The sequence below is a fragment of the Aphelocoma coerulescens genome, chromosome 9, assembly GCF_041296385.1.
Source record: "Aphelocoma coerulescens isolate FSJ_1873_10779 chromosome 9, UR_Acoe_1.0, whole genome shotgun sequence".
NCBI classification, from domain to species: domain Eukaryota; kingdom Metazoa; phylum Chordata; class Aves; order Passeriformes; family Corvidae; genus Aphelocoma; species Aphelocoma coerulescens.
Genome location: NC_091023.1, coordinates 324,817 through 349,235, shown reverse-complemented (window position 1 = coordinate 349,235; position 24,419 = coordinate 324,817). Strand labels below are relative to the sequence as shown.

General features: G+C 45.9%; 2 protein-coding genes across 8 annotated transcripts; both read left to right on the top strand.

The window, feature by feature from the left end:
- Positions 1-4,460: 4,460 nt before the first annotated feature.
- Positions 4,461-12,737, top strand: PROC (protein C, inactivator of coagulation factors Va and VIIIa). Its single transcript, XM_069024643.1, has 9 exons — positions 4,461-4,560; positions 4,919-5,002; positions 5,386-5,546; positions 6,460-6,484; positions 6,977-7,087; positions 7,783-7,923; positions 8,287-8,396; positions 9,285-9,402; positions 12,075-12,737. Exons 2-9 carry the CDS (start codon positions 4,936-4,938, stop codon positions 12,635-12,637), a joined length of 1,296 nt encoding a protein of 431 aa, XP_068880744.1. The 5' UTR covers positions 4,461-4,560; positions 4,919-4,935; the 3' UTR covers positions 12,638-12,737.
- Positions 12,738-12,841: 104 nt separating this feature from the next.
- Positions 12,842-23,786, top strand: LOC138114771 (coagulation factor IX-like). 7 transcript variants are annotated; one of them, XM_069024640.1, is made up of 9 exons: positions 12,842-14,651; positions 15,283-15,391; positions 16,946-17,106; positions 17,957-17,981; positions 18,113-18,226; positions 19,132-19,266; positions 19,906-20,612; positions 22,065-22,182; positions 23,035-23,786. In XM_069024640.1, the coding sequence occupies exons 2-9, from the start codon at positions 15,313-15,315 to the stop codon at positions 23,610-23,612; spliced, it is 1,917 nt and encodes a 638-aa protein (XP_068880741.1). In that variant the 5' UTR covers positions 12,842-14,651; positions 15,283-15,312; the 3' UTR covers positions 23,613-23,786. The 7 variants fall into 7 exon arrangements, with proteins under 7 accessions (XP_068880741.1, XP_068880742.1, XP_068880740.1 ...); XM_069024641.1 differs by having other exon boundaries at positions 12,842-14,734; XM_069024639.1 differs by having other exon boundaries at positions 12,842-14,734; positions 14,824-15,391.
- Positions 23,787-24,419: the final 633 nt, after the last annotated feature.

Here is a 24,419-nt window from a genome sequence, read left to right as displayed (position 1 = left end):
ATCCTGGCTTGCATCAGAAGTTCAGAGCTGTTCCTTAGAGAGGAGTGAAATGGTAAATTTAAGTGCTGTAGACTAGTTTTGCAGCATTTTTTGTGTTGGTTTAATTGGCATGGAGTAGAGGACATTAGGTAGTTTAATTTTTTTTAGCTGTGTGAACAAAAGACGTTTTAAATGTGGTGCTTCTACTGGTGCTCATCCTGATCATAGCTCTGCTGGCAGCAAACCCACAGCTCGATGGGAAATGTGAGACTCGGCAGGGCTCTGTTGGTTACCCCTCCTCAGGTGGCTGTTCCTGGCCACAGTGCTGCGGTGCCAGGATGAGACAGGAGCAGTTGTTCTCTCCTCCACCTTGGCCTCTGTGCACTCAGTTTATTGCAGGCAATATGTACAGTGACTGAAGAAAGTGAAAACGCATTCACAAGAATGTGGGAGAAGTGAATTTTCTCATGAAATGCAGAAACTGGATGCCATAAATGACACCTGTAAACTTGAAACAAAAAAATCTGGAGGTGTTCGGATGAGCAGTCCATGGAGGGATTGTGACAAGCTTTCTCTTCCATCTGTACAGATTGGTGTGTTCATAAGATGCTGACAGGAAACTTCCAGCAGATTTATTTAAACTGAGAGGATGGTTGTAGAGATCCACAGTACTGTTGCAAAGTGGATGGAAAGTAAGTTACAATGGTCGTATTTTCTGTGTGAAAAGCACCTTTGTACTTGATAATTAAACAGAAGTATGGAGAGAATAGTGTACGGAACAGGAACATCATTCTAGTGTTATATGCTCTTGCATGATGAAAATGGTAAAATTGATCACTATGATGTTAGTTACCTGGAGACAGAATAAGGAAAAAAGAAAGTTACTGTGTTTACTCACACAGACCCTGAGTATCAGGCTCTGCTTTAAGTGGCACTGCAGAAAACATGCAAAGAAAGCAACAGCGGAGACAGAAGATATTCTTTCTCCTCTGGTTTATTACAGGTTTATTAATTTTGGTCTTTTTTTTTTTAATAATGTGGCAGAAGCCAATAGCAAAAAATCTTACTGGCCCACTCAGTGTGTCATTACTGAATGTCAGACCTTCTCAGGGCTGCCATCCTCTTGGTTTAACTACCTAATGGATCTCAGGAGGGTGGAGTGGGTTGGGAGGAAGGTGTGCCGTGAAGATCTCTACTAATGAGTTTAAATAAAAAATTATTAATAACTGCACCCCCTAGCTGGGCCTGGAGTAGCTTGAGGTGTTTAATTCTCATGTGGGCAGAAGGAAAAGGTCCTGAGACTGTGGAAAATGACATTCCATGTTGACAGCTAAAAGAGTCATGGCAGTCCTCCAGCAACTTCCATCTGAAGAGTTCCAGCATTTTGCTGGCTTACCCAGTGACCTTTACAAGAAGGGAGGAGCTGGGGCAGTTTGCATATGACCTAGAAGACCCCTTTGGTCGACTTCCTGGTAAAATGCACATCAGTTGTGGCCTATGGCTTTTCTTCATGGGAGCAGGGAAAGGGGTGGCCTCAGCCCTCGTGTCCTCCTCCATGAGCAGGTTGGTTTGCACTGCTGGGCTGCTCCAGGGGAGGAGCTGGAGCGAGCGGACGGTGTCTCTCATGGCAGAGGCTGTGCAGCTCTGCAGCCCCAGCAGCACTTCAGGTGTGAGCAGATCCCAACCAGGGAAATGACAGGCTGGGAGAAACTTGATACCTGCTCAGGTTGTCTAATTCCTCTTGCTCCCAGGCTACAAACTGGATTCACAGCAGCACTTCCCAGCAGCACAAAGGTTCTCCATGGAGGGGTTCTTGCCTTTCTGGCACATACTCCAGTGCTCGTCTGAATTGTGCAAAACTTTGGGCTCCAAGGACCTTTTCCTTTTAGAAGAGCTGCCCAAGGAGACTGATACTTCTCCTTGGGTTTCCTAAGGAAGCAGGAGTGATGTGTGTATGAGCCTGTCTTTCCCCTTTTAATGCCTGTTTGGAACTGCTGTCTCTTTCAGACAGTTCACAGGGAGAGATGATGGTTCACAGAACAATGTGTTTCTTCAAGTCTTGCAAGAAATCTGGACTTGGGATGAGCAGGAGACTTTGGTAGAGCCCTGGCAGGTAGAGGCTCCAGTGAGCATGTAGGAAGTAGGCTTGGTGGTTTTATTGCTCAGTGAATTGTTCAGATTTGTTGCAGATTAAAAGCTATGAAATAGGAAGCACTGATAAATGCAGCACAGGATGACTGCTGAAGAGCTGGGGATTTTCATTTTTTTAAATTGTTTTTTCCCACTTCAGTTTCCTTCTCTATCAAAATTTACATCTGTCTATAATCTAATTTGCAGAAATTTACATTTTTTAATTTCAATTTAGAAAAATTTGAGAGGAGCGATTTGGTACTCCTGGCTAAGAGGCTAAAGGCTGAGAACGCATTTGAGAATTTGCCAGAAGCTTTCCTGTAGAAAGGGGAAAACCAAAGCTTTTGGCTTTCTTTACACACTGGGGTGTGTAAACATTCTGGTGTGCTCTGTCCCTTCAGGCTGTAAGGGGGAGTATCTTTCAGCTGTGAAATTTGAGACATCCATGATGCTTTTTACTTCAAGGAGGTGATTTCTTCAAATATTAGTGCCTGTTCATAACACACTGAATCAGAAGTCTCCACAGTGTTAATTTAAATTTATGGAGCTTCTGTCTTGCCATTCTCTTCTGAGGTTTTGCCTTTCTCCTCTTTATGCTCTTCTAGCCCTCCTTAGAAAAATCCCTATTTTTTAAAAATGAAGGTGAACTAGAAAGCAGTGAGCCCAGCACTGTGATTTTTTTAGATTGAAATTGTTCCCTGGCATGCAAAACTTGAAGTACCCTGGAGCATCTTTTCTTCAATCCTCTGCACCTGAAGTCATAAGATCACCTGAGAGCCCAAGTGCTGGCTTTTAAAATACTTATTTCTTTACTGCAGTGGCAGGAGAAAACAGGAAAATAAAGCCCTCAAAACAAAAGGGGTGGTGAAGAAGTAAGTTAATTCTTACTAAGTATCAATACAGGTGTTTAAAAAAAAAAAAAAAAAAAAAAAAGGAAGTTTTTAGGGGGCTGACACATTGGTGTGGATGTTTGAGGTTGGCAGTTGGTGTGCATGTCCTGAACTTCCAATCTTATGTCTAAGAGTATACCAAATCTTAGAAACAAACATGTATTCAAAACCATGTAACCTACTGGTAGCAAATAGCCTGGTCAGCTACAAATAGGAGAAATACATGTAATACAGGGTACTACCCATGTTTCTATTTAGGTTTCCTATTTTATGTTTCCTGTCTTCAGGTGTGTTTCATAAATTTCATTTGCAGCAAAAATCTGTTATCATTAATCTCAGCTGAAGTTTTCTTGTTGAATGGCTGAAATGAGGATAAACACCATACCAGTAGAGCTTTGCAGTGCACACATCTTCCCCAGCTGGGATATGGATGCAGCAATCTTTTTAGCTGAAGTCCCAAATGGATGAACTTTGTTTAAAGAGAACTTGTTTTCAAGAAAGTCCCTGGCCAAGTTTGTGAGGGAAAAAGGAAATAAAAGGTTTATAAGCAGTCAGAGCTCTCCTAATCAGTGTCACGGGATGTGAGCTGGGATCCTGGGGGGCTCATCTTTCCCTACCCTCTGGTAGCACTTTCCCTGATGAAGGGCCCCAGAGGACTCCTGGGTGCAGAGGTAATTTGCATTGAGATGCTGCATCTTCAACATCAGGAAGAATTTCTTCCTGCAAAGGGTGGTCAGGCATTGGAAGGGGCTGCCCAGGGAGGTTTGGATTCCACATCCCTGGAGGTGTTCAAGGAACAACTGGATGTGGCACTCGGTGCTCTGGGCTAGTGGCAAGGTGGGGATCAGTCACAGGTTGTACTCAATCGTCGTGGAAGTCTTTTCCAACCTGAATGATTCTGGAATTCTGCTGCACAGCTCACAGAGGTGCCACTGCACATGCTGTTCTCAGAGAACTGGGACATGCTGGTTCCTACCACCTCGAACGCAAGAAAACTTCTGAAAAGAATTGGGTTTTTTTTCTAAATGCTTAGTGTTCAGAATTCAGTAGAATACTTTGTTCTGATGAGAGCTAGCCCAGGACACCAGAAGATACAACATGCTGGTACAAGCATCTGGTACCTGCTCATGGCCGTCGGGGGAGTTCCCTTGGCTGTTTTGTGGTGGAAGCTTTGACGAGAAAGTGAAGTGGGAAGACTTAAAAATTGCAATATGTGTCCCTTTTGGGTGATTGTGTGCTGTGAGAAGAGGGCAGGATCTCTCAAGGGACCTCAGCACTGGGTATGTACACTTGCAAATTATATATAACCATTTCTGCTTACCAAAGAATCAAAAGGGAAAAAAAAGTTTGAGAAAGGCAGAGTGGGTGCCTCAGCTGTTTCACTTTCCCCCTGTATGCAGGTAAATGGTCAAGCTCTGCCTGAGCACTGTTTGTTTAACAACTAAAAAGAAAGCACTTCATGTCACTCCAAAGAGTAAATATCTGAAGTTATGGATTAACTAAGTTCCAGCAGAGCTCATGGAGGAAGAACAGATCACACTGATTCCCACTGAATAAAGCAGTAAGTGCTTTGAAAGTATTGTATTCTTTGAGATTTCCAGGTACAGCTTGCTTTACTGGAGCATGAAGCTTGTCAAAAACGTCCAGTGAGAAGGGGAGGGTGTCAGGACAGACCAGAAGTGTTCTGGGAGAGCTGCTGATGTGTTAAAGGGAACGAGCAAACCAGTCTGGAGGGACTCTAGTGAGCAGCCGCTCCAGAGCTGGAGTCAGAGATGAGGCACAGCAGAGCATTCAGCAGGGAAGCTGCTCTCTCAAAAGCAAGTGAGCAGCCTGGCTGAGCTGGATGGATGGGAGCTGTCTGCAGCAGGGTCTTGTGTCACTCTGCAGTGTGCTCCTCTTGACACCTGCCTTCTCCTCAGGTAACTCCTGCTGCAGGATGTGGAAGCTCCTCACTGTGGGGCTGCTGCTGGCTGCATGCTTTTCATGGGGCTGTGGCACCTCAAGTAAGTGTTCTTTTGAGAGATGGCCTTCACCCTTTCCCAGTCACTGCAAGTGCATTTCCTGCTCCTCTGTTAGTCAGAGGGAGTGGCTGAAATAGTTCCCGTTAGGGGGGTTTGACTTCCTTTAGCAGAGGTTGATAGTGCTGGGGCCATGGCAGCTGCCTGGTGAGAGCCCTGCTGAGCCCCATGAGATGTCAGAGCACCACAGGGCAGAGGCTGGAGCTTGCTTCTGCAGCACGGCACAGACAGCACATGGTGTCTAGGGCAGCCTCTCTTGCTGTGCTGCAGAGGGGCTGTTGCTCTCAGAAGTGTCCTTTGGGGAAGCAGCACTACCAGTTTTCAGCCAGCTCTTTCCTCTGCTTGTGCTTTCACTTTTTTGCTTGCAGTATTTTACAGCAGTAAAGATGCAAACCAAGTCCTGAGAATCCAGAAGCGGGCAAACACTTTCCTGGAGGAGCTCAAGCCAGGCTCTATGGAGCGTGAATGCATTGAAGAGCTCTGTGACTTTGAGGAGGCCAGTGAGATATTTGAAACCAGGGAAGCAACAGTAAGTTGTTTTTTTTAAGGATGAGTGGGAAACTTAGCCAGTCAATTATTTTCTTAAAATATTTGCTGTATCCAGGGCATAGGAGATCATGCTGTCAGTACTGAACATGGATCTCTCCTGACTCCTCAGATGTAGGCATGGTTTTGAGTGTCACTGTGTTACAGTGATTGTCAAGTTACCTCTGTATGGGTCACAAAGCTTGGCTACTCAGGCATGTCCCACCTGACCCGCCTAGTGAGGTTTAGGTCCCAGACAGTTCATTCCAGTCCTTGCTTGACCCCACTGGCTGTTCTTGCTGCCACTAAGTTTTTCCCAGTCCTTCCCCTTTGTTGTCCATTCACCAGTCCTGGCTGCTTTTCACTGTATCTCCCAAGTCTCCCAGTTGTGCCTGACAAGCATTACTCTCATCACTATATTCTCTCTTTCCTTCTCCGAACTCCTAGTTTGAATTGCACACTGTTTACTGTCTGCTGATTCCTGCCCCTTTCCACACTCAATCTCTGTTGCTATGTTGAGCAGAGTAGGCTCAAAGCATAGAATGAGCTAGTCCTTGCTGTCCCTCAGACCCCAGAGGAAAGAGGGGCTGTCCTTGGAATGCCCATGTTTTGTCTAACTGGGCTCAAGTGAACTGGGTTACTTACTTGGCAGTAAATGCCAAGAAAACAAAGCCTGCAAGCAGAGCAGGGGACTCTGTGCTTAGTAGAGACGGTACAGGAGGATCACTGGCAAGTTTTTTTAGTTTGTAGTGCCAGTCACTACACTGCCAAGAAAACTGAGACACTGCCAAGAAGAATGAGACTGATGCTATTGACCCGAGTGCTATGTCCTGTTGGCCAAGAGCACGAAACACTTTAAATCCCTCACTTGCTAAAAATGGTTTTCTTGCCATAATACAAGTTTTGTTTCTCCACAGCTAAATTTTTGGAGCAAGTATGTAGGTAAGTAAAGACTTTCCTAATCATTTCTCTGTGCTTCCTCAGGAGTTACTTGTACTCAGCCTTCCTCCTGCCAGGTGTCACATACTGATTCAAATTCTCATTCTCTCTCATATGGGGTGTGCAGAGAATGTTTTCCTGTTCTATCATACAAGCAACCTTCCTAAAACACTTGAGGTGCACCTGTACCTATCACTAGTCATCTTTGCAGAGTTAGGGAACCCTGCCTGACATGGTCCAGCAGTAACCTGCTGCTGCCCTGCCTGCCTCAGGCTTTACTCTTTCCTCCTCTTCTGCCCACTCCACTCGCTCTGCAGCTGTGATTGAGAACCCAAACTGATGGCCCTGTCTCTGGCCGAGTGCCACGGAGGTGTCACCATTAAGTGGCAGTAACATGGCTGATATTTGGGATTCTGGGGAGGGTCTGTTCGTGTTGGAGTTTGATCTGTGAGCTCTGTATGGTTCAGCGACTGCGTTTGCCTACCTCTGTTTCAGATGGAGATCAGTGTGAGCAACATCCTTGTTCCAACGGCATCTGCAAGGACAATATTGGAAAATTTTCCTGCATCTGTAACAAAGGCTGGGAGGGGGTTTTGTGCAGTTATGGTACGCTGCATTTAATCCACTATAAAATAACGTCCTTTGTGACAGGGATCTCTGTGCAATAGGGATCAACACCTCAGTCATTGCACAGCATACTCACTTTCTTTACTAATGTGATTGCTCTCTTGCTTCTTCACGTGGAAGGAGGTTTATCTGTGCTTATCTAAGGCAAAATTAACTTTGTGTTGTCACAGGAGAATTTTAGAGATATGAGATATCTAAATTTTGGACAATACTGGAAATAACTCTGTAAAGCAGAGGTTTACTTCAGAACTGTCAACACAGGGGTTATGGTGGGGTTTTTAAATACAGGGGAAAACCCAGTCCACTGCCAATATTTTATTACTGTGGCAGTTCCTTCCTTGGACAAAAGCTGGATAATATATTTAGGGATGAGCGTTGTATGTCATGTGTCATCAACACTTTTCACCGTGTGACTTGGCACATAGCAACAGGGAATTTTCTGTTCTCCAGTCTGCCTGACAGTAATCTGTTTCCTCCATCTGCCCATTGCCTGATTCTGGACCTAGGTCTGTTTGCTGTCTAGGGGCCGGAGTGCCATTGAAGCCCACAGCTGTCGTCCCAAATCCATTGACAGCTGTTGCCCACTTGAAGCATGATGTCATTTTGCCACCTTACCTTTCTGTGACTCTGACTTCCCAGCTCCACGTCTCTCTTGCTGTTTGTTTTTCCCACAGAGGTCAAATACAGCAACTGTTCTGTGGATAATGGTGGCTGTGAACATTTCTGCAGGGAGGACCCTGCCGAGCAGCATCGCTTGTGCAGCTGCGCATCGGGGTATCAGCTCAAGGATGACCACACCATGTGTGACCCTGTAGGTAAGAGCAGGATGTTTGTAGTCCACCTTTGACAGAGGATTATTCAGACTGATGTAAAAGAGTTTTAGGGGAAATTTGTCTGCAGTGCACTTTGTACTCATTTTCAAAACATCTATTCCATGAAGAGTAACTCTGCCTACATTTCCCAACTCCGTACCCACTTTATGGCCCTTAATCCATGTTTGCCTTATGGAGACACAGAGGGGAATCAGGAGACTGCCTCCTCTGCCAAGCATTGAGGGACTTCCATGAAGCCTTTGAACAATATTGCCTAGATTAGAGAGACAGAGGGAATCCTCTAGAAAGAGGTTTTGTATTGGGTGGTCTGGGCTTTGCTGGTAAATTTCTCTGCATCTCCTACAGTGGAGTTCCCCTGTGGAAGAGTGAAGTTGGACTACATTGAAGCCAAAGCAGACTTCAATATTCGGCTCATTGATGGAACAGCTGGAAGAAGGGGAGGCAGCCCTTGGCAGGTGAGGAGAAAGGGATTCTTTGCCACAAATAGTTCAGGCTCTTCCTGAACTGCTCTGCCTGCCTCTCTGCTCCAGAAATGCTCTTGCATTGCTACTGGTGGTGTCATATGAAGCTAGGTTTTTCAAAGCATCCCAAAGGTTGGAGTGGCAGGAAAAAAAAATTTAGTGTCTGTGAGGATTCTTGACCTTGCTGTTGCCAAGTTTTTGACCTTACCTTGCCAACACTGCCAAGATAGAGGATGGTGATGACACTCACCCGCTCTGTTGCTCCATCCTGGGGAACTTGTGCTGTGTGATGTGTACTTCAGCTCCCGCAACAGCCTTCCAGTGGGAGGTGATCTTCCTGCCCTGTCTTACAAGCCTTGTCTGTCATAAATCCAAGTTAGCGGATTTAATCAGCAAAATATGCCATGGCAGGTTGGGTTGTCATAGAGAAAAGGGAGATCTCACAGAGCTTACCATGGAACTAATAAATGCAAATAATTAGGGCCAGGTTCCCTTTGATATTAAAGGGCCTTTTACACCTTAGCGTGAGAGCTGCAGCCTGAGATGATGCACTGTCTCTGGTGTGGGACACAGCCCTCATTTGTGCTCTGTATTTCAAAGCCTTGAGTACAAAGTGCTTCTTTGCAATGACCAGCATCACCCCATGCTGATTTGGATGAAGCCAGCCCTCATTCAGGAAGAACATTCAAAACTTTTTTGTAGGTGTTTCACAGAGACTCTATTCATAGAGCTTTTGTGCCCCTGTAAAGCTTTGGCCTCAGTGAATGTGACATGCTTTGGTGCTTGATAAGTCTGGGTATTTGGCAGCCTCCAAGAAGAATGAGTACAGTATTCTGTGAGCCGTGCTCCATGCAGTGTCACACCTCTTTTGTCTTGTTTCAGATTATGCTGCAAAATACCGAAGGGAAGTTTCTGTGTGGGGGTGTTCTCATCCATCCAGCTTGGGTCCTAACAGCAGCACACTGCCTTGAGGAACAAAAGGGGTTCAGAGTAAAACTTGGTATGGAAAAGCACCTGTCCCTGTGATTTTTAAATTACAACTGTTTCATCCCCAACATTTATCATCTCAGGGAAAAGACTAGCAGGTTCTGAAGACAAAAGTCCTTGGCTGTAGGAGTGGTCTGTCTAGGCAGTATTTAATATGCACCTTAGCTTAAAACAAAGTTTAGTAAAAACCTGATTTCATTTGAGCCATTTTCAACCTTACTCTGGAAGTGAGCTGATGTCTTCTGAGCACTGCTGCTGGTCTATGAAGTAGAAAGACTTGGTCTCTTCTGCCTGTGTTTTTCTGGTGATGAAAATATTTAAGCCCATCCCAATACTGAAAAAAAGTCTGAAAAAAAAGTTGATCCCAGAAGGAGAATGTCACAGGGACTCTTCCTGCCTTTTCATTCATTTAAACACTGCTACTTGAATATTTCACTGGAGAAGGAGGAGAGGTGCTGCAGAATGGCAACACTGCCTTTACTTGCTCTGCTGCTCTGGAGCATGAGAAAATGTCACTATGTCAAGTAAGTGCTTCTTCTGAATTAATAGACAAAAATAATTAGTGTTTCATTCACACTTACATAGATTTTTTTTCAAACTGTGTTTTCTATCTACCATTGGTGCTGAGGCATAACAGCTCAACTGCTTGATTTCCATGAGTGAAAGATTATTCCCAGTATTTGTGGAGAGTCCTGCCAATATATCATCTGTGTATATAGCCTTAAAAATAGATTCTCTGTGAAAACTTCTGTGAGGGACATGGAGCAGAGTTTTGGATGGTGACATTGCCATGTCCATGGGGACAGCCAGGAAAGTGTTTGTACTGAGCCTGCACAGGTGGTACTCAGCCTGTGTCTGTCAGGCTTGGATACCCCGCACCCTTTTGGACTTGTCCCACTGCAGCTTGCCACCTACAGGACCTAAACTGGAGGGGGAACTCACATCTGGGTTTGCACTCAGCCTGGGGAGAAGTCTTGTAGCGGGGCTCATGTGGCTTTTTAATGTCTGAAGTAGAAAGTTAGTTCTCAGAGTAGCTGAAGTTTTGGAAGATGGATTTGAGAACAACACAGTATTTCTGTTTGTGGCTCTTGTTCCTGCATCACCAGCCTAAGAGCATCCAGAAGTGTGTTCAGAACTCCACAAAAATAGAGCAGATAGGTGGATGTAATGATTCAATTCAAAATACTGTCTCTGCCTTCATAGTTAATATTTTCATGCCAGCAGCAACACTGTGACGCTCCTTATTGTGTAGAAGGAACTTGATGCATTTCCACAGCCTCTGGGTTCAGTACATCCAGGTGTACATCCAGGATTTCTGGAATTTGAAACTCTGGGGGTGGATAGCCACCAGAAGTCAAAGGGTGTCCCCCTGGGTTGGGGTGAGGGAATCTGTCCCTCACCTGTGGTGCAAAAGGTGTCATCCACTGCTTGATGGGTGCCCCGGGATGGAGACAGTTGGTGGCTGTGCTGGCGTACGGAGAGTGTGACCCCACAGCAAGTGTGTTCCTGCACAGCCACTCTGCTTTCTTCAAGGAGACAGTGCTCAAGTCCAGAGTTATTTCTAAGGCCTAAAGCTAAGTCTGTACCTGTGAAGGCAGGAATAAAGCCCTGCCTCTTACCTGCCAGCCAGCCCCCAGATGCAGTGGCTTCAGGCTGCCTCAGGGGTGCTGTGGACACTGTCACTGCAAGGAAAAGAGGTTGTGATAGGAGAGAAAAACTGGTTTATGATTGTTGACTCGATACTAGCAAGTCCTTCAAGGGCTGGTGCCACTTAGTACAAGACATCAGAGCAGTTTCAGCTGTCTGTTCTGGCCATGTGTGAACTGTCTGTTGTCTGTCTGCAGAGGAACAAGAAGGGAGACTCAGAAATAAGTGGTCTGGAAGTCCAAGATCCAAAGCTGGATTTAAGGGATCTGCTGGGAATGTATTTCTGTAACTACTGTGGCTCATAAGTCCCTGTGCTTGGAGACACTCCTTACAGAAAAAAACCTGCAAGACCTCCTTGACAGCCTGCCAGAAAGACCTAGCTCTGCCTTTCCTATTGCAGTGTGTCACAAATGACTTCTTGCCTTTCTGGCCCTTTTCAACTTTGTTTCTTGCTTGCTGTTCCATAGCTGCTTGGCCCATGAAGTAGCCATGATCATGTAGAACAAATAGCAACTGAGGAGTCTTAAGCAGTGAAAAATTCCTTAAAATACAGATGTAAGATTTCAGAAAGGAATAACCTTACCCATCAGTCAACTTTATCTTACAAATACTGACATTCAGCCATCCAGGCCCTGGCTGTGCAGCGTAAAGCTCATGTAGTGTTGTAAATGTCCTGTTTTGTGGTGTGCTTGCTCTCCCAGCTTTTCATGCTGGCTCCAAGAAGGTTGTTTTCCTCCTGAAGGTCTCTCACATCACACAAGTGTACTGAAATACAAACATCACAGGGCATTTTTGTTTCTCAGCTGATGACCAGAGCTCTAGGGCTCTGTAGGTATTCATGATTTCCATAAATATGAAAAGTTTACAGATTTGTCCATCTGTTAAGAACACTGTTAACTTATGACATAAACAGTTGTGTGTATTACAAGAGAAGTAAAAACATGGAGTGCAGTCCTAACGCCCGGTGTAATCCAGATACTTTGGTGTTCAAGGTAAGGGAAGCTTTGGCAGCATCTCTCATCTTGTTTGCTCTTCCAGGTAAATTCCGTTTCCGTCCTGAGGCAGATGAACAAACCATTTGGGTTGATAAATGGGTGGCCCACGAAAATTACACCAAGACGACCTCGGATAATGACATAGCCATGCTGCACTTGGCTGAGCACGTGATGTATTACAAATACGCGCTCCCGATCTGCCTTCCCACCCGCAGCCTGGCAGAGCAGGAGCTGACGAGGAGTGGGAAGCAGATGGTGGTGACGGGCTGGGGCACCACGAGTGAGCGCAACAACAGCTACGCTGCTTCCCTCAGGTACATCGAAATCCCCATCGTGGCCCGGAACGAGTGCGCCCAGGCCATGAGCTTCCCTGTCTCTGACAACATGCTGTGTGCTGGGAGCCTGGGAGACAGGAAAGATTCCTGCAGCGGGGACAGCGGGGGCCCTATGTTCACTAGATATAAGGATACTTGGTTTCTGGTAGGACTGGTGAGCTGGGGTGAAGGCTGTGGAAGAAGGGAGAAATTTGGAGTCTACACCAAAGTTAGTCAGTACCTCGAGTGGATCCAGCACCACATAGATACGTCAGCTCCTTTGAAGGGTTGATTCTGATCCACGGTCTGGAATGTTGTGGCTCTGTGCCAGTGACAGTATGCAGTGAAATGTACTGTCAGATCTTCAGTATTAAATATTGAGTATGTGTTAACCTTGTGTGCTGTTTTCCTTGGTATCTATTTTTTTTCCTCCTTTTTTTTCTTGTTTACGTTGGTTTGTTGCAGATTATGTTATTTATTTGTGATATGGTCCTACTTAGGCCTTACAGGCAAGAAAAAATCCTCTGTTAGCTGAGATGCTGTACATACATACAGCATTGTAGAAAATAAGGTTGTCCATGGTCAGACAACTCTGTCTTTGAGATGTAAAATGTCTAAAGTGGTTGGGGTGGAGGGAGGAGGGGACAGAGAAAAGTGTTTTGCAAATAACCCTAGAGATGCAGCTCTGTCATTTCAGCTGTACTGCAAGGTATTACCCACAGTAACTGTTTTGGTTTGCTCTGTATTTGTATAATTTTTCTTTCAACTCAGTGAAATTTTTATTATATCATACTACCTCCAGTTCTTCACATCTTTTCACAGACTGTCGATTCAGCAGGTGACTGGAACTTATCTGTATTTTCCATTCTTGGCACACTTCATGCCTGATTTTACCCTCCCAAATTTCCTTCAAAGGGAATGGGAACTCTCTCTAGTGTTATTCACAAAAAACCCCCAAAACAAACAAACCAAAAAAAACCAACAAAATTTAATTCCAAACTTTTGCCATCTCTATTTATCATGAGGCCTGTAATTGTCCTCTAATTAACAAGGCAAACAAACAATTCTGTTCATTCCTGTTCTGGTGAATGCAATCGACTGCAGGCTGTGTTAGCATTGCTGGTGCTTTTACTGAGAAATATGTGTTTGTTTGCATCTCTGTCTGTGTGTGTATCAGTAAAAAAATAAAGACATTCAGCACCAGTAACTCTATAGGAAGTAGCAGTAGTCCAAGTGAAGTTTAACATCACAATTTGTACTTGTTTCTCATCTTAGTACTTGAGACTTGTTAAACATAATTAATCCTGTAGAAAGAGAAAGGAAAACTATCTCTGCTGTAGTGTTGTATTTCCAACATCTCGATGGGCTTGGATACATGTTTGGATCAGTGAAGAACTTCAGTCTGCTCTTGTGATGAGACTGTTAAACAAAAAATCCCCAGCAAAACAAACAAAACAACAAAATTTTATTAGGGTTTGTGAGAAATTTAATATGGTATCAGCAAGGAGGCTTAATACCTCTTACATTCGTGAGCTTGTTCCCTCAGAAGCTGCCTCTGTGCTCATTACCCAAGTGAGGATGTTGAGTCATGCGCTGAAGAAGTAGCAGTCAAGCCAAGGGATTCTTTATCACTTGCTGGCTCTGTCTCTCTCTTCTCCTCCTCTTTTTGCCTTGGGACAGGATTTAGGGATGGATGAATGATAAAGAATAATGCTTTGAACAGCAGCCTTGCCACCAGGCCTGCACTGGGAAGAGGGAACCTGTATCACTGACTCGCAGGGAAAAACACAATTGTGTTCAAAGGCAGTGAAACACAGATCTGAGAAACAGCAGAAATTGTAATGTCAGGGGTGGCTGTCACTGTGACAGGGCAATATTTGCCTGCCTGCAGGTGACTGCTGTGAATCCTCCTGCACACTCCCAGCTTTGCATATTTCAACAGAGGGCTACAGAGCAGCTTGCGTGTTTTCCAAATTGGTTGGTCTTACCTGCTGAAAGGTGATGGAATGTCAGAAATGTGCTCTCAAAATTTCCACATTTTCCTGAATAAATTTGTTGCAAAAGGTGGCTTTTATTACTGAAGGATATTTTTAAAGACCTTTTGAATTCCTTTTTAATGCACCTGTGTATATGTGGAAACACACATGCAATTTTGTTCTGATTTTGGGTTTCTAATGTGTTTCATAGAATCCAGGTTGTCTCTCCTCTGTCAATATTTGTGATGGGTTAATGATCAATCTCTTGACCTCATGGCTGTTCCTGGTGTACATCCAAATCTCTTTCCTGTCTTCCCCTAAAAAAATAAAGTGAGTATAATTGCATGGTTCTGTGTTAGCTGAACTCACTCTGGATCCTGTGTTTTTGAAAACATGCTGCAGGTAGCAGAGAAGTACGTGCTGTCGAATCCTGGTAAATCATTCAGCAGGGGAAGGTAATGCCAAGAAATCCAAACTTCTGTCTTGTACCTGTGACTCCCAGGTATGTGCTGGTTGGTGCCTGGCTGGGGTTGGTGTGGATGATCTTACTTGCCCAGACCATCAGGAATTGCACAGTGGCTGCTGGGACTGCTGGGACTGCTGGAGCTCGTGGCTGGTTGTGCATCTGCCCTTGGTGTGAGAGCTGGCACAGCGGGGCCTGGGCTGTGGCTGGGAGTGGCCCCTGCTCCTCTGGGGTCTGGCCCCTGCACTCCCATGCTCCCCATGGCTTTTCTGTGGGGCCTCTGGCTCAGACCCTGCAGCACATCCTGGGCTGGCTCAGCCTTTGCCTGTGGGGATTCCTGCTGTGGTGACTTGGAGAAACAAGGGACACAAGGTCAAAATGCACTGGGGAGCTGTTGATTTCTTTGTCCCTGCTCTTGTCCTTTTGCTTCTACTTCATCTTTGTTGCTGGCTGGTTTTGTGACAACATACTAACTTGATTCTTCTTTTCCCTCTGAAGGAAGTCAGAGTGTTCTGAATACTCACTGACATGGGGAGCAGCTCCTTACTTGCGATATTTCTCCTGCTGATGTGCTCCATCAACAGCAGCTGCCCATTTTCATATTCAGGTAGTACTTCTAAGTTACCTTTTTAACTTGTGTTACTGTGGCAATTTCAGCATTTAAACGGAAACTACATTCCTCTTCTGAACACAAAGTCCTGTGGGTTCCTGAAATGCACAAGAAAAAAATAATATTTGTATATATATATATTTCCAAGAGAAATCAACCTTTCTTAGCTTTCTACTTAGCCCACACCCCTGCTGAAAAATATTCTCCTTGTGATATTGAACCCAAAATCATCATGATTTTTGCATGGCAAAGATTTCCAATTTGGGACACTAAAATGAGGCACTCTCAACATGTATCCTTGGACCTTGTGTTGACTGTACTACACAAGGTTTGGAAATGGCTTCAGAGAGCTGTAAAACAGGCACGAGAGTGTGCAGGATCTCAGGGATCATTGTGGCTGCGCCTGCAGAGGAGGAAGAGCAGAGCTGCCAGTGTATCTGCACACCAGAAGGCTCACCACAGGCATCTCCTCTGTGTGCAACATCTACTTAGAGCAGGTAAATCCTCTGAGGTTACCCCAGAACACAAGGAGTGCTGAGGGGGAATTTCACTCATGAAAGATATTTTCTGTTACCAGACAGCAGGATCTATCCAAAGCCTTTCTCCACTAAGAGTTTTTGTGGGCTGTTACCAATTGTCTAGAAATGAGACAATTTAATATCATTCTAGAATTTCAGGCATTGCTGTAGATACTGTTCCTGCAGCTACACAGAAATGTGTGTTTTCACAGTCCATCTCCAAAACTGGGTTCTTTGTCCAAGGGTTTGATTTGTGCAGGGCATTGCCCCTTGACTTGGAAAATGGAGTACTGTTAGGTGCACTGCTACGTGGTTTTTTGTGGGCTTTGTGGGGATTACAGCCTGAGCCTTCAGCTTAGAGCACTGGTAGCAACAGCCTCTCCATCTGCTGAGTGGGCTTTGGATACTGGGCCACACTTCTGGAGATGTAACAAAAAGGCAAAAACCTTTAGAAGTAGCAGGGGGTGTGGGGGGAGGACCTTACTGCCATATTCCCTCTTTCCATTCCTCCCTTAACTTACAGTAGTAGCTGCAGGCACCACAGGAGAAGGGCAGGTAGTTTAGTGAAGTGAAGCTGAGATGACCTAGGTATAAGTACAGATCTGACACTTTAATATTTCTCTCAATGGAGGATTGGTGTCTGTCCTGTTGTGGCCACGGTAGCACCTGGAAAACTCTGGGTCTCCATTACCAAATACCAAACTAATGATTGCTGTGAATCAAGATGGTTGAGCAGAAAAATATAACCATCCTCCACGGAAGAAGCTGCAATACTCAAGAATCTTGTGGAATAAAAAATTATTTCTGCATTTATCTGCAGGTCTCAGTAGTGGCTTTTGATTCACTGAAAGAAAGCTTAAACTACTGGTATCTTTTGCTGGAACACAGGCTAATTTTATTTTCCTTTGGGCTGTTTGTGTAAATTTCCACTCCCCCTATTTATACCAGCCCACTGAATACTTGTCTGACTGTGACTATAACAATGCTGCTGCTGCTTTTTGTTCCTCTACCAACTGTTGTTTTGCTCTTCCAGTGTTTATGGGAAAAGACAAAGCCCATGAGGTGCTGCGAGTCCATAAACGTGCCAACTACTTCCTAGAAGAGATTCGCCCAGGGAACCTGGAGAGAGAATGCAATGAGGAAAAGTGTTCGTTTGAGGAGGCTAAGGAGATCTTCCAGTCACAGGAGAAAACAGTGAGAAACCTGATTTTAGGAGAAATAGAGGAAAGTTAGCAGTGGGGTATAAATAATCCTTCCCAAGCCATCTGGTGTGGCTTTGGTAGGTGTGTGCCTATGGACGCTGCAGCTTGAGTCCCTTCAGGGTAGGTCACTCAAGGCACCTGTGAGATTTCACTTTGCTGAGTGCTCAGTTTGTTGTGTAAATGTTAAACACAATTCCTTGAAAGTATCTAAACCCCATATCTGTGTGAGTATCAATCCAGCAACATGACTGGGACATTTTCAGAGGTCACTTGCTTGATCAGACCCTCCAAATACAAAGGAGGGGTATCCTGCTCCCAAGGGCCTGATAGCATCCTGCTGGGAGCAGGGCTGGGGCATTCTGCCAGGGCCTTCTGCTCAGGGGTGTCACACAGAGGGGCCTGAGCTCTCCTGGATCCAGCCCAAGGTGCCAGGTGATGTCTCCTCAGCAGGTAGAGCAGTGCAGGGGAAGTGGCTCTTCAGAGCAAGGCAGCTGGTGCTGAGGCCTTGCATTGACACATTTTGGGGGGGGGGGGGGGAGGTGGTGGTGCCACTTGAAATTCCTGGGCCAGGAGACACTGGCTAAAGGGTTTATGGACCTGAGCTTTCCAGTTTCATTTTGGTTCCAGGACAGCCCAGTCTGTGCACTCTGGGGCTGGTCCATGGTGCAAACAAAAGTGAGTGGCATGGTGGTGATCAGGAGATCTACTTTGAGAGTGCATTCGTGGCTCTAATCAAAATATTAGTTTACATGGACCCTAAAAAAAAGTTTTGTAAATTATATCTTCAGTAATCAATATGACCCTTTATGACTGTTCTCTTCATTTGTGATTTCTTCTTGCAGATGGAATTTTGGTTCAATTACAAAGGTAGGTGAAAAAGGAATTTTTAGAAAATGTATCTCTTGTGTCCCTCTTGGGTACAAAGAATTCTGTAGCAATTTAGAGCCAGGTTTCTCTTAATTCCTGGAGCTACACTCTACCTTGTTTCTTCTCTGTAGGTTTAAATCCATGTAGTACAAATCCCTGTAACAATGGTGGAGTGTGCAAAGTAAGACACTACAGTTACTTTTGCATCTGCCCCCCCGCATTTGGAGGACACAACTGTGAAACAGGTGAGTACAGGAGCAGACACACTGACATTCATTCTGAAGGAAAGATGGTATGTGGTCATCTCCCATCTGCTTTCAATAAATGACAAGGAATTACCCCTTTTTATCACTTTAGAGGGATAACAACTCTAGTAACTCCTGCCATAGATGTCTGCACTGGAGATCAGTCATGGTGAGGCTCTTCTCTTTTATTGAGTCAATCATCAAACAAATGAGACAAAGCCTACTGTAAGCAAAAAAAAAAATTATTATATTTATGTTGTAATATATGAATAATGGGAAAGGAAGGAGAAAAACTGCTTTCTCGTCAGATTTTTGATCCTCTGAAAGGCTGTATCCAGTTTGCAAACTGAGGCATGAAATAATAGCAAAAGCCAAACTAATGTGGAAACTATGAATCATAAGTAATTTTTTCCTCCAAATGTCAACTTTTTGTCTGTACAGTGAAGCATTAAACATGATTATTTTTAATGTAACAATGAATAAAAATCTCAGTCAGTTTCTCAGAGAATTTCCCCCCTGCCCCTAAAATGCCCTGCGCTTTAAACTTGCGTTGATATAAAAGACAGGGTAGGCAGATGGATCAAAACCAGGTGTATTTAGAAATGTTTTCTCTTCTAGGCCTTTTCTTGCCCCTGGTCCATAGGTAGAAAGGCCCCAAGCCCAGCTGTGGCCTCAGGACTAAGCTGGCAAATAGGAGGAGAACAGTTGAAACAGAACAGCAAACATAAAGTCTGGTTTGCTGCAGCTCAGCGTGGGTTTCTAGAACTGTAAGAGGTGGTTCCTTCTGTTTCCCTGTGAGATTCCAGCAGATGTTTTCCTACTTCCCTTGACGCAGTGGTAGCTCTGCGAGCTGCCCGGGGCCCGTGCGCAGCTGTGACCGCGCGGTGCCGGTGTTTTCCTGGCAGAAAAGTTGGAGTGCTGGTACAAGAACGGCGGCTGCTGGCAGTACTGCAGGGACGGCGACAGCGCCTTCCACGTGGTGTGTTCCTGCGCCAGGGACTACGCCCTGCACGAAGATGGGAAGAGATGCGTGCAGGCAGGTAAAGAGGGGCGGCTCGGGTTACCTCAGGCAAGGGGCAAGTTGGCAGGCAGCGACTTCTCCTTCACTAATTGCAGAAGAGCTGCAGACGCTGCAGCTACTGCAGCTTCCACTTAGTGTATGAAAAGATCTGTCTTATTTATAATGTTTATCTCTTTTAAATGTTAAGGTTCCTCTCTATCAGGTGTCTGTAATCCAGTGCCCCTGTGAACAGGTACTGGGTCAAGGAGCAGCAGGACAGTCAGCTCTGGGTCTGTTCCTTCTGCATCCATACAGGCTAAACGGAGTCATGATGCTCAAGTGCCGAGGGGACAGGCCGGGAGCTTTAAAACTGGCTGTTAAGGCAGGAAGGGAGCGCTGAGTTTGCATTCTGTCCTGAAGAGGGCCCTGGGCAGGCTGCTCCTGGCTGATGCTCCTGGCAGATGCTCAGAAAAGGCACAGCCACGGGCCCGTTTCCGGGCAATGAGCTCTGCACACCTCAGTCGGGTGGTGGCCAATGGGCTGTTGAACGTCACGCTGTCAGAGTTGTTCCTGGGCTCTTACTGGAAGGTTGAGTCCCATCCTTGGAAAAGCTGCATTGAGTTCAACATGACACCACATACCCTAAGCTCAAGGCTCTTTCTGTCATTCCTCCCTCCAGCACCGTTTCCCTGTGGCCTGATCAAAGCCAGGTGGGCTCTGGAGGAACAGCGGCTGGGGCCGAAATGGCTCCGCAGGGGCCAATGGGAGCACAGGGATGTCGTGCCCAAGTGGAATGGGAGCACAGAGGGCATGGTTAGGCAGACAGAGCTAGAACACAGTGATGTTGGGGAAAAGGAGACTTTAAAGGATGCTTTTGGACAGAGCGTGTGCACAAAGGGTGACGCTGGACAAACAGGGATGGCAGGAGATGTTTTCAGCTGGAACAAGACACAGGTGGGCTCTGTGACCCAGAAACCACTGTGGGACAGTGCTGTGGGGGAAGAGCTGGATGTCTCTAAGCACTACGAGGCAGTGGAGGAGACCGCCAGGCCTGGTAGGCCCAGAGGAGCCCTGGCTGCCCAGGGTGGGCCGACCCAGGGTCCTGCAGGGCAGAACAAGACCACAGCACCTGCGGCCAGACGGGAAGGAACAGTGGGAAATACTGCGGGGCAACACCAGCAAAGGGAGGGCTCTGGCCAGAACGGAACGGGAGCTGTTCAACATGGGAATGAGGGGCTGCATCAGAGCAGTGACGGAGGAGATGTTTTGGACACGCCTCAGCCCGCCCCTCAGCCCTCCCAGGCAAACATCGGCTCTACTTGGGAGCAGTATGACTCCAGAGTAACAGGAGGAACACTGTGTCATCGTGGACATTGCCCCTGGCAGGTAATACTTTCCTTCCAGTCTCACCATAAAACACCACACCTAAATGCTTGTTTATCATCACTGGGTCCATCAGGAGGAGCAGAGTTCATCAAGCCATTATAAAGTTGTTTGTTTCAGGTCAAGAGCAATGCAACCACAGGTATTTCTGTCCTCTGCAGGGCTTTTTGATGATAGGGACCTTAAATACCTTTATCATTCTTCCCCTATCTTGCTTTTGGATTGGAATGTTAATACCCTCTCTCTTAAGTCAGTCACATCTTCTGTGCTCTCGTTCAGGTTGTGTCTGCATGTCCTTGGGGAAAAGCCAGGCTTTGCCTCCTTTTGGAAGGCTGGTAGTTTTCACAAGTCAGGTTCCATGGCCAGCTGAGACTCCTTAGAGCTGTTCACAGGGGTTACAGTAAGGGAGGTAAAACTGAGGGCTCAAAGGTGAAGGCAAGTGCATGTGGCAAACAGGGATAACTGAAGTGTTTGTTTCCATTGTCTTGTTTTGGATTTTAAATCATGGTTTGGGGCATTTTTTGTGCATGTCCTTATTTGTTGCTAATTTTCACTCTATTGTCTCTGGTCGGTGTCCTAGTGCTGTGTGGGGGTTTGTGCACAGAAATTCTGATCTAAAAAACCCTCACGTTACCATCAGTCTCTTTTACTGCTGTCATACAAGTGGATTTCCCAATTCCACACGTCAGGAGGTATTTATAGGTAGAAAAATCAGAGGTGGACCGTGCATTCATTGTGCACTTTGACAAGTGAAAATGTCACTACTGAGCAATTTTAGGGGTTTCCACCATGTTATAGCCTGATTCTGAGTAGTTATATGGGAATAGAGTTTGAATGCTGCCCAACCTCTACATTTTCTTCTTGAAATGAAGTGTTACCGTCATGGAAGTTTTAAGTTTTCATTACAGCAGGCAATTTGTAACTTAATTTTGTATATATATATTTTCTTGAGTTTAACACATTAATTTACAGGTCTAGGGAGTTTAATTGAGGAGATGCTGAGGCACTGATGGAGCTTATAACTTTGAACAGACAAGATGGACATCAAACACAGAGCAGCATGTTTTAACTTCTCCATTTGCTACTGTGTAGATGATTACAAATTTGATGAACAGAGTCCCAGTGAACTACACCTTGCAGTTCTGTTCCTAGCCCCCAAAACTTTTCAAACCACATGAAACAAAATCTCAGTCATACATGTTCCTTCAGAAGAATGCCAGCCAGTGCAGCAGGCAATCGATTTGAGTTTGTCAAGCTTAGTTCCTTACCATACTCTGCTCCCTTGTTCCAGGAGTGCAATCATTTTATTACTGTTCCCACCCCACCTCTGCTTGGCGTGCTGGTGGGTCGTTCCCACCAGCTGTGTTCCTTACACTGGGTCAGGCCTGCAGCCGACCACGTGTGCAAGAGCCTGGCCCCGCCCTGGTGCCGGGTTCTGCTTCTCCCCTCCTGCAGGTGCTGCTCCGGAACAGCCGGAACGTCGGGTTCTGCGGCGGGAGCCTCATCAGCCGGCGCTGGGTGCTCACGGCTGCGCACTGCCTCGACCTCGTCAGCCCCCAGCATGTCACCCTGGGTGAGCATGGGGCACCTCTGGCTGCAGCTGGGCCTTGTGTGACACAGAAGGCAGGGCTGAGACAGGCCCAGCCTCTCTGGGATTTAGAGAACACATCATGGCCTTGGCACCATGCAAGGGCTGAAGGGCTGCACCTGGTCCCTTTTGTTTCCACTGAGAACCTGAGAGCATAAAGCACAGACCCATTCTGGCAAACTCACTGTGCACATCTCAGGGACACTTCGGGGTGAAGAGTTTCTGCAGGTGACAGTCTGCACTCAAGGCCATTTGGGGTTTCAGTCAGCCTAAGATTAACTTCCTCCTGTGCTGCCTCTTCCACTAAGCCTGTAACTGCGTCAGAGCATAAAGCTCCTCTCGCCAGCTCCAGCCACAGGAACTGGACCCTTTGTAGCGGGAATGCTGCAAACACAATTTGTGCTTAAACCCTTGCAGAGAGGGAGGAGCAAACAGTGTTCCAGCACTGGGCACGTGACAGGAAACAATTCTCCAGCCTTAGATCCAGCTGCAGCTTAATGCTGATGTCATGTTCCTGAGGGGAAAACATGGAAGTTTAAACACAACAGTGCTTACTAAAAATGACTGACAGTATTTATGGGAAATAAATAATCTCTGTTAGTGTGTCAGCATCCAGGCTCCAGCTCTGTCCTGCCTCTAAAGGGCACCTGGATAGTTTGGACTGCAGGATCACAGCTACAGCATCAGAAATCATTGGCACAAGCAGGATTTGGTTTGGGCTGTCCCACCTTGGAACAAAAGATAAAAGCATTATAACCCCCTATCCTTCCTCTTCCCTGTGACAATAGCACTGAGGCTGTTCAGTTTGCTTAATGGTTTAACTTGTCCTGACTGCAGGAGACTTTGACAAATACCAGAGAGAGTTCAAGGAACAGAAGATCGCTGTGGAACGGAGCTGGACGCACCCACATTACAATTCCAACAACTACAATGGTGACATTGCCCTGCTCTACTTGAGCAGTGCTGCTGTTTTGAACGAGTACGTGATTCCCATCTGCCTACCCAGCCCTAACCTGGCTGCACTGCTCTCTGAAGAGGGGAGAGTGGGGATGGTTAGTGGCTGGGGAGCCACACACGAGAGGGGCTCCACCCTGCGCTTCCTCATGAAGGTGCGGCTGCCCATCGTGGGCCTGGAGCGCTGCCAGCAGGCCATGGACAGGCTCCTCACCGACAGCATGTTCTGTGCAGGGCACAGCACGGCCACAGCCGATGCCTGCAAGGGGGACAGTGGGGGGCCCTTCACTGTGTCCCACCGCAACACCTGGTTCCTCCTGGGCATTGTCAGCTGGGGCGAGGGCTGTGCCGAGCAAGGGAAATACGGCGTATACACCAGAGTATCCAACTACATCCCTTGGATCAAAGAGGTGGTTGAAAGTGTAGCAGATTCAGAAGGCTTTACAATTGACTTTTCTTAATAACACCTCTAGGAACAGAGCAATTCTGTTATTACAATGTTTCAGCCTATGACACTATGCCTGCTCCCATCCTTAATGGTGTAAAATCAACCTCAAAGAAGTTTTGAAATGCATAAATTGCTAAGTATTGCTGAGTAAAGTCCTTGTGTATAATAAAGATCTGCAAGTAACAAAGGAGGAGATAACTCTTCTTAATGTGAATTGGGAAGATTTGTTTTACAGAAAGCAAGCACTTTCCATGTCTCAAGCCTACCAGTGTTACCACAGACAGGCCCACAGCCCTGTATGCATTCAGTGCTCACTGCATGAAGTGCAGTTGTGCTAATGGTGTCCGTCAGAAGACAGTGCTCAACACAGGGAGGGAGCTCCAAAGTTCTGGCACCAAGTACAACCTCAAATACAAATCAGTTTACTAAAATTACAGATGTTTTCCAGTACAAAAGCCAGTGGCTGTACGGAATTGTGTACAAAATGAGCAGGAACCTCCTGCAGGAGGATAAAAGGATTTTTGTCGTAGAATTCTGAAGAGTTGATCTTTGTGTTTCATGTCAAAAGTTTTGATTTTGTGACCCTTTCTAACAGTTGACTATGACGATATGATTACAAACTCCCAGAACTTGTGAAAGTCCATTCTTACTGTTCCACAACAGAATCTTTGTTTTCATCAGAGAACAAGCAGTGCTGAGCTATTACAATTAATTTTGGCTGGAAGAATTTGCATCAGGCATTGCACAAGACCAACCAGGTTCAGTACTTCAGGGAAATGTCTCTTAGAAGTAGTCCCCAGCACCCCCCATAACTACAGGA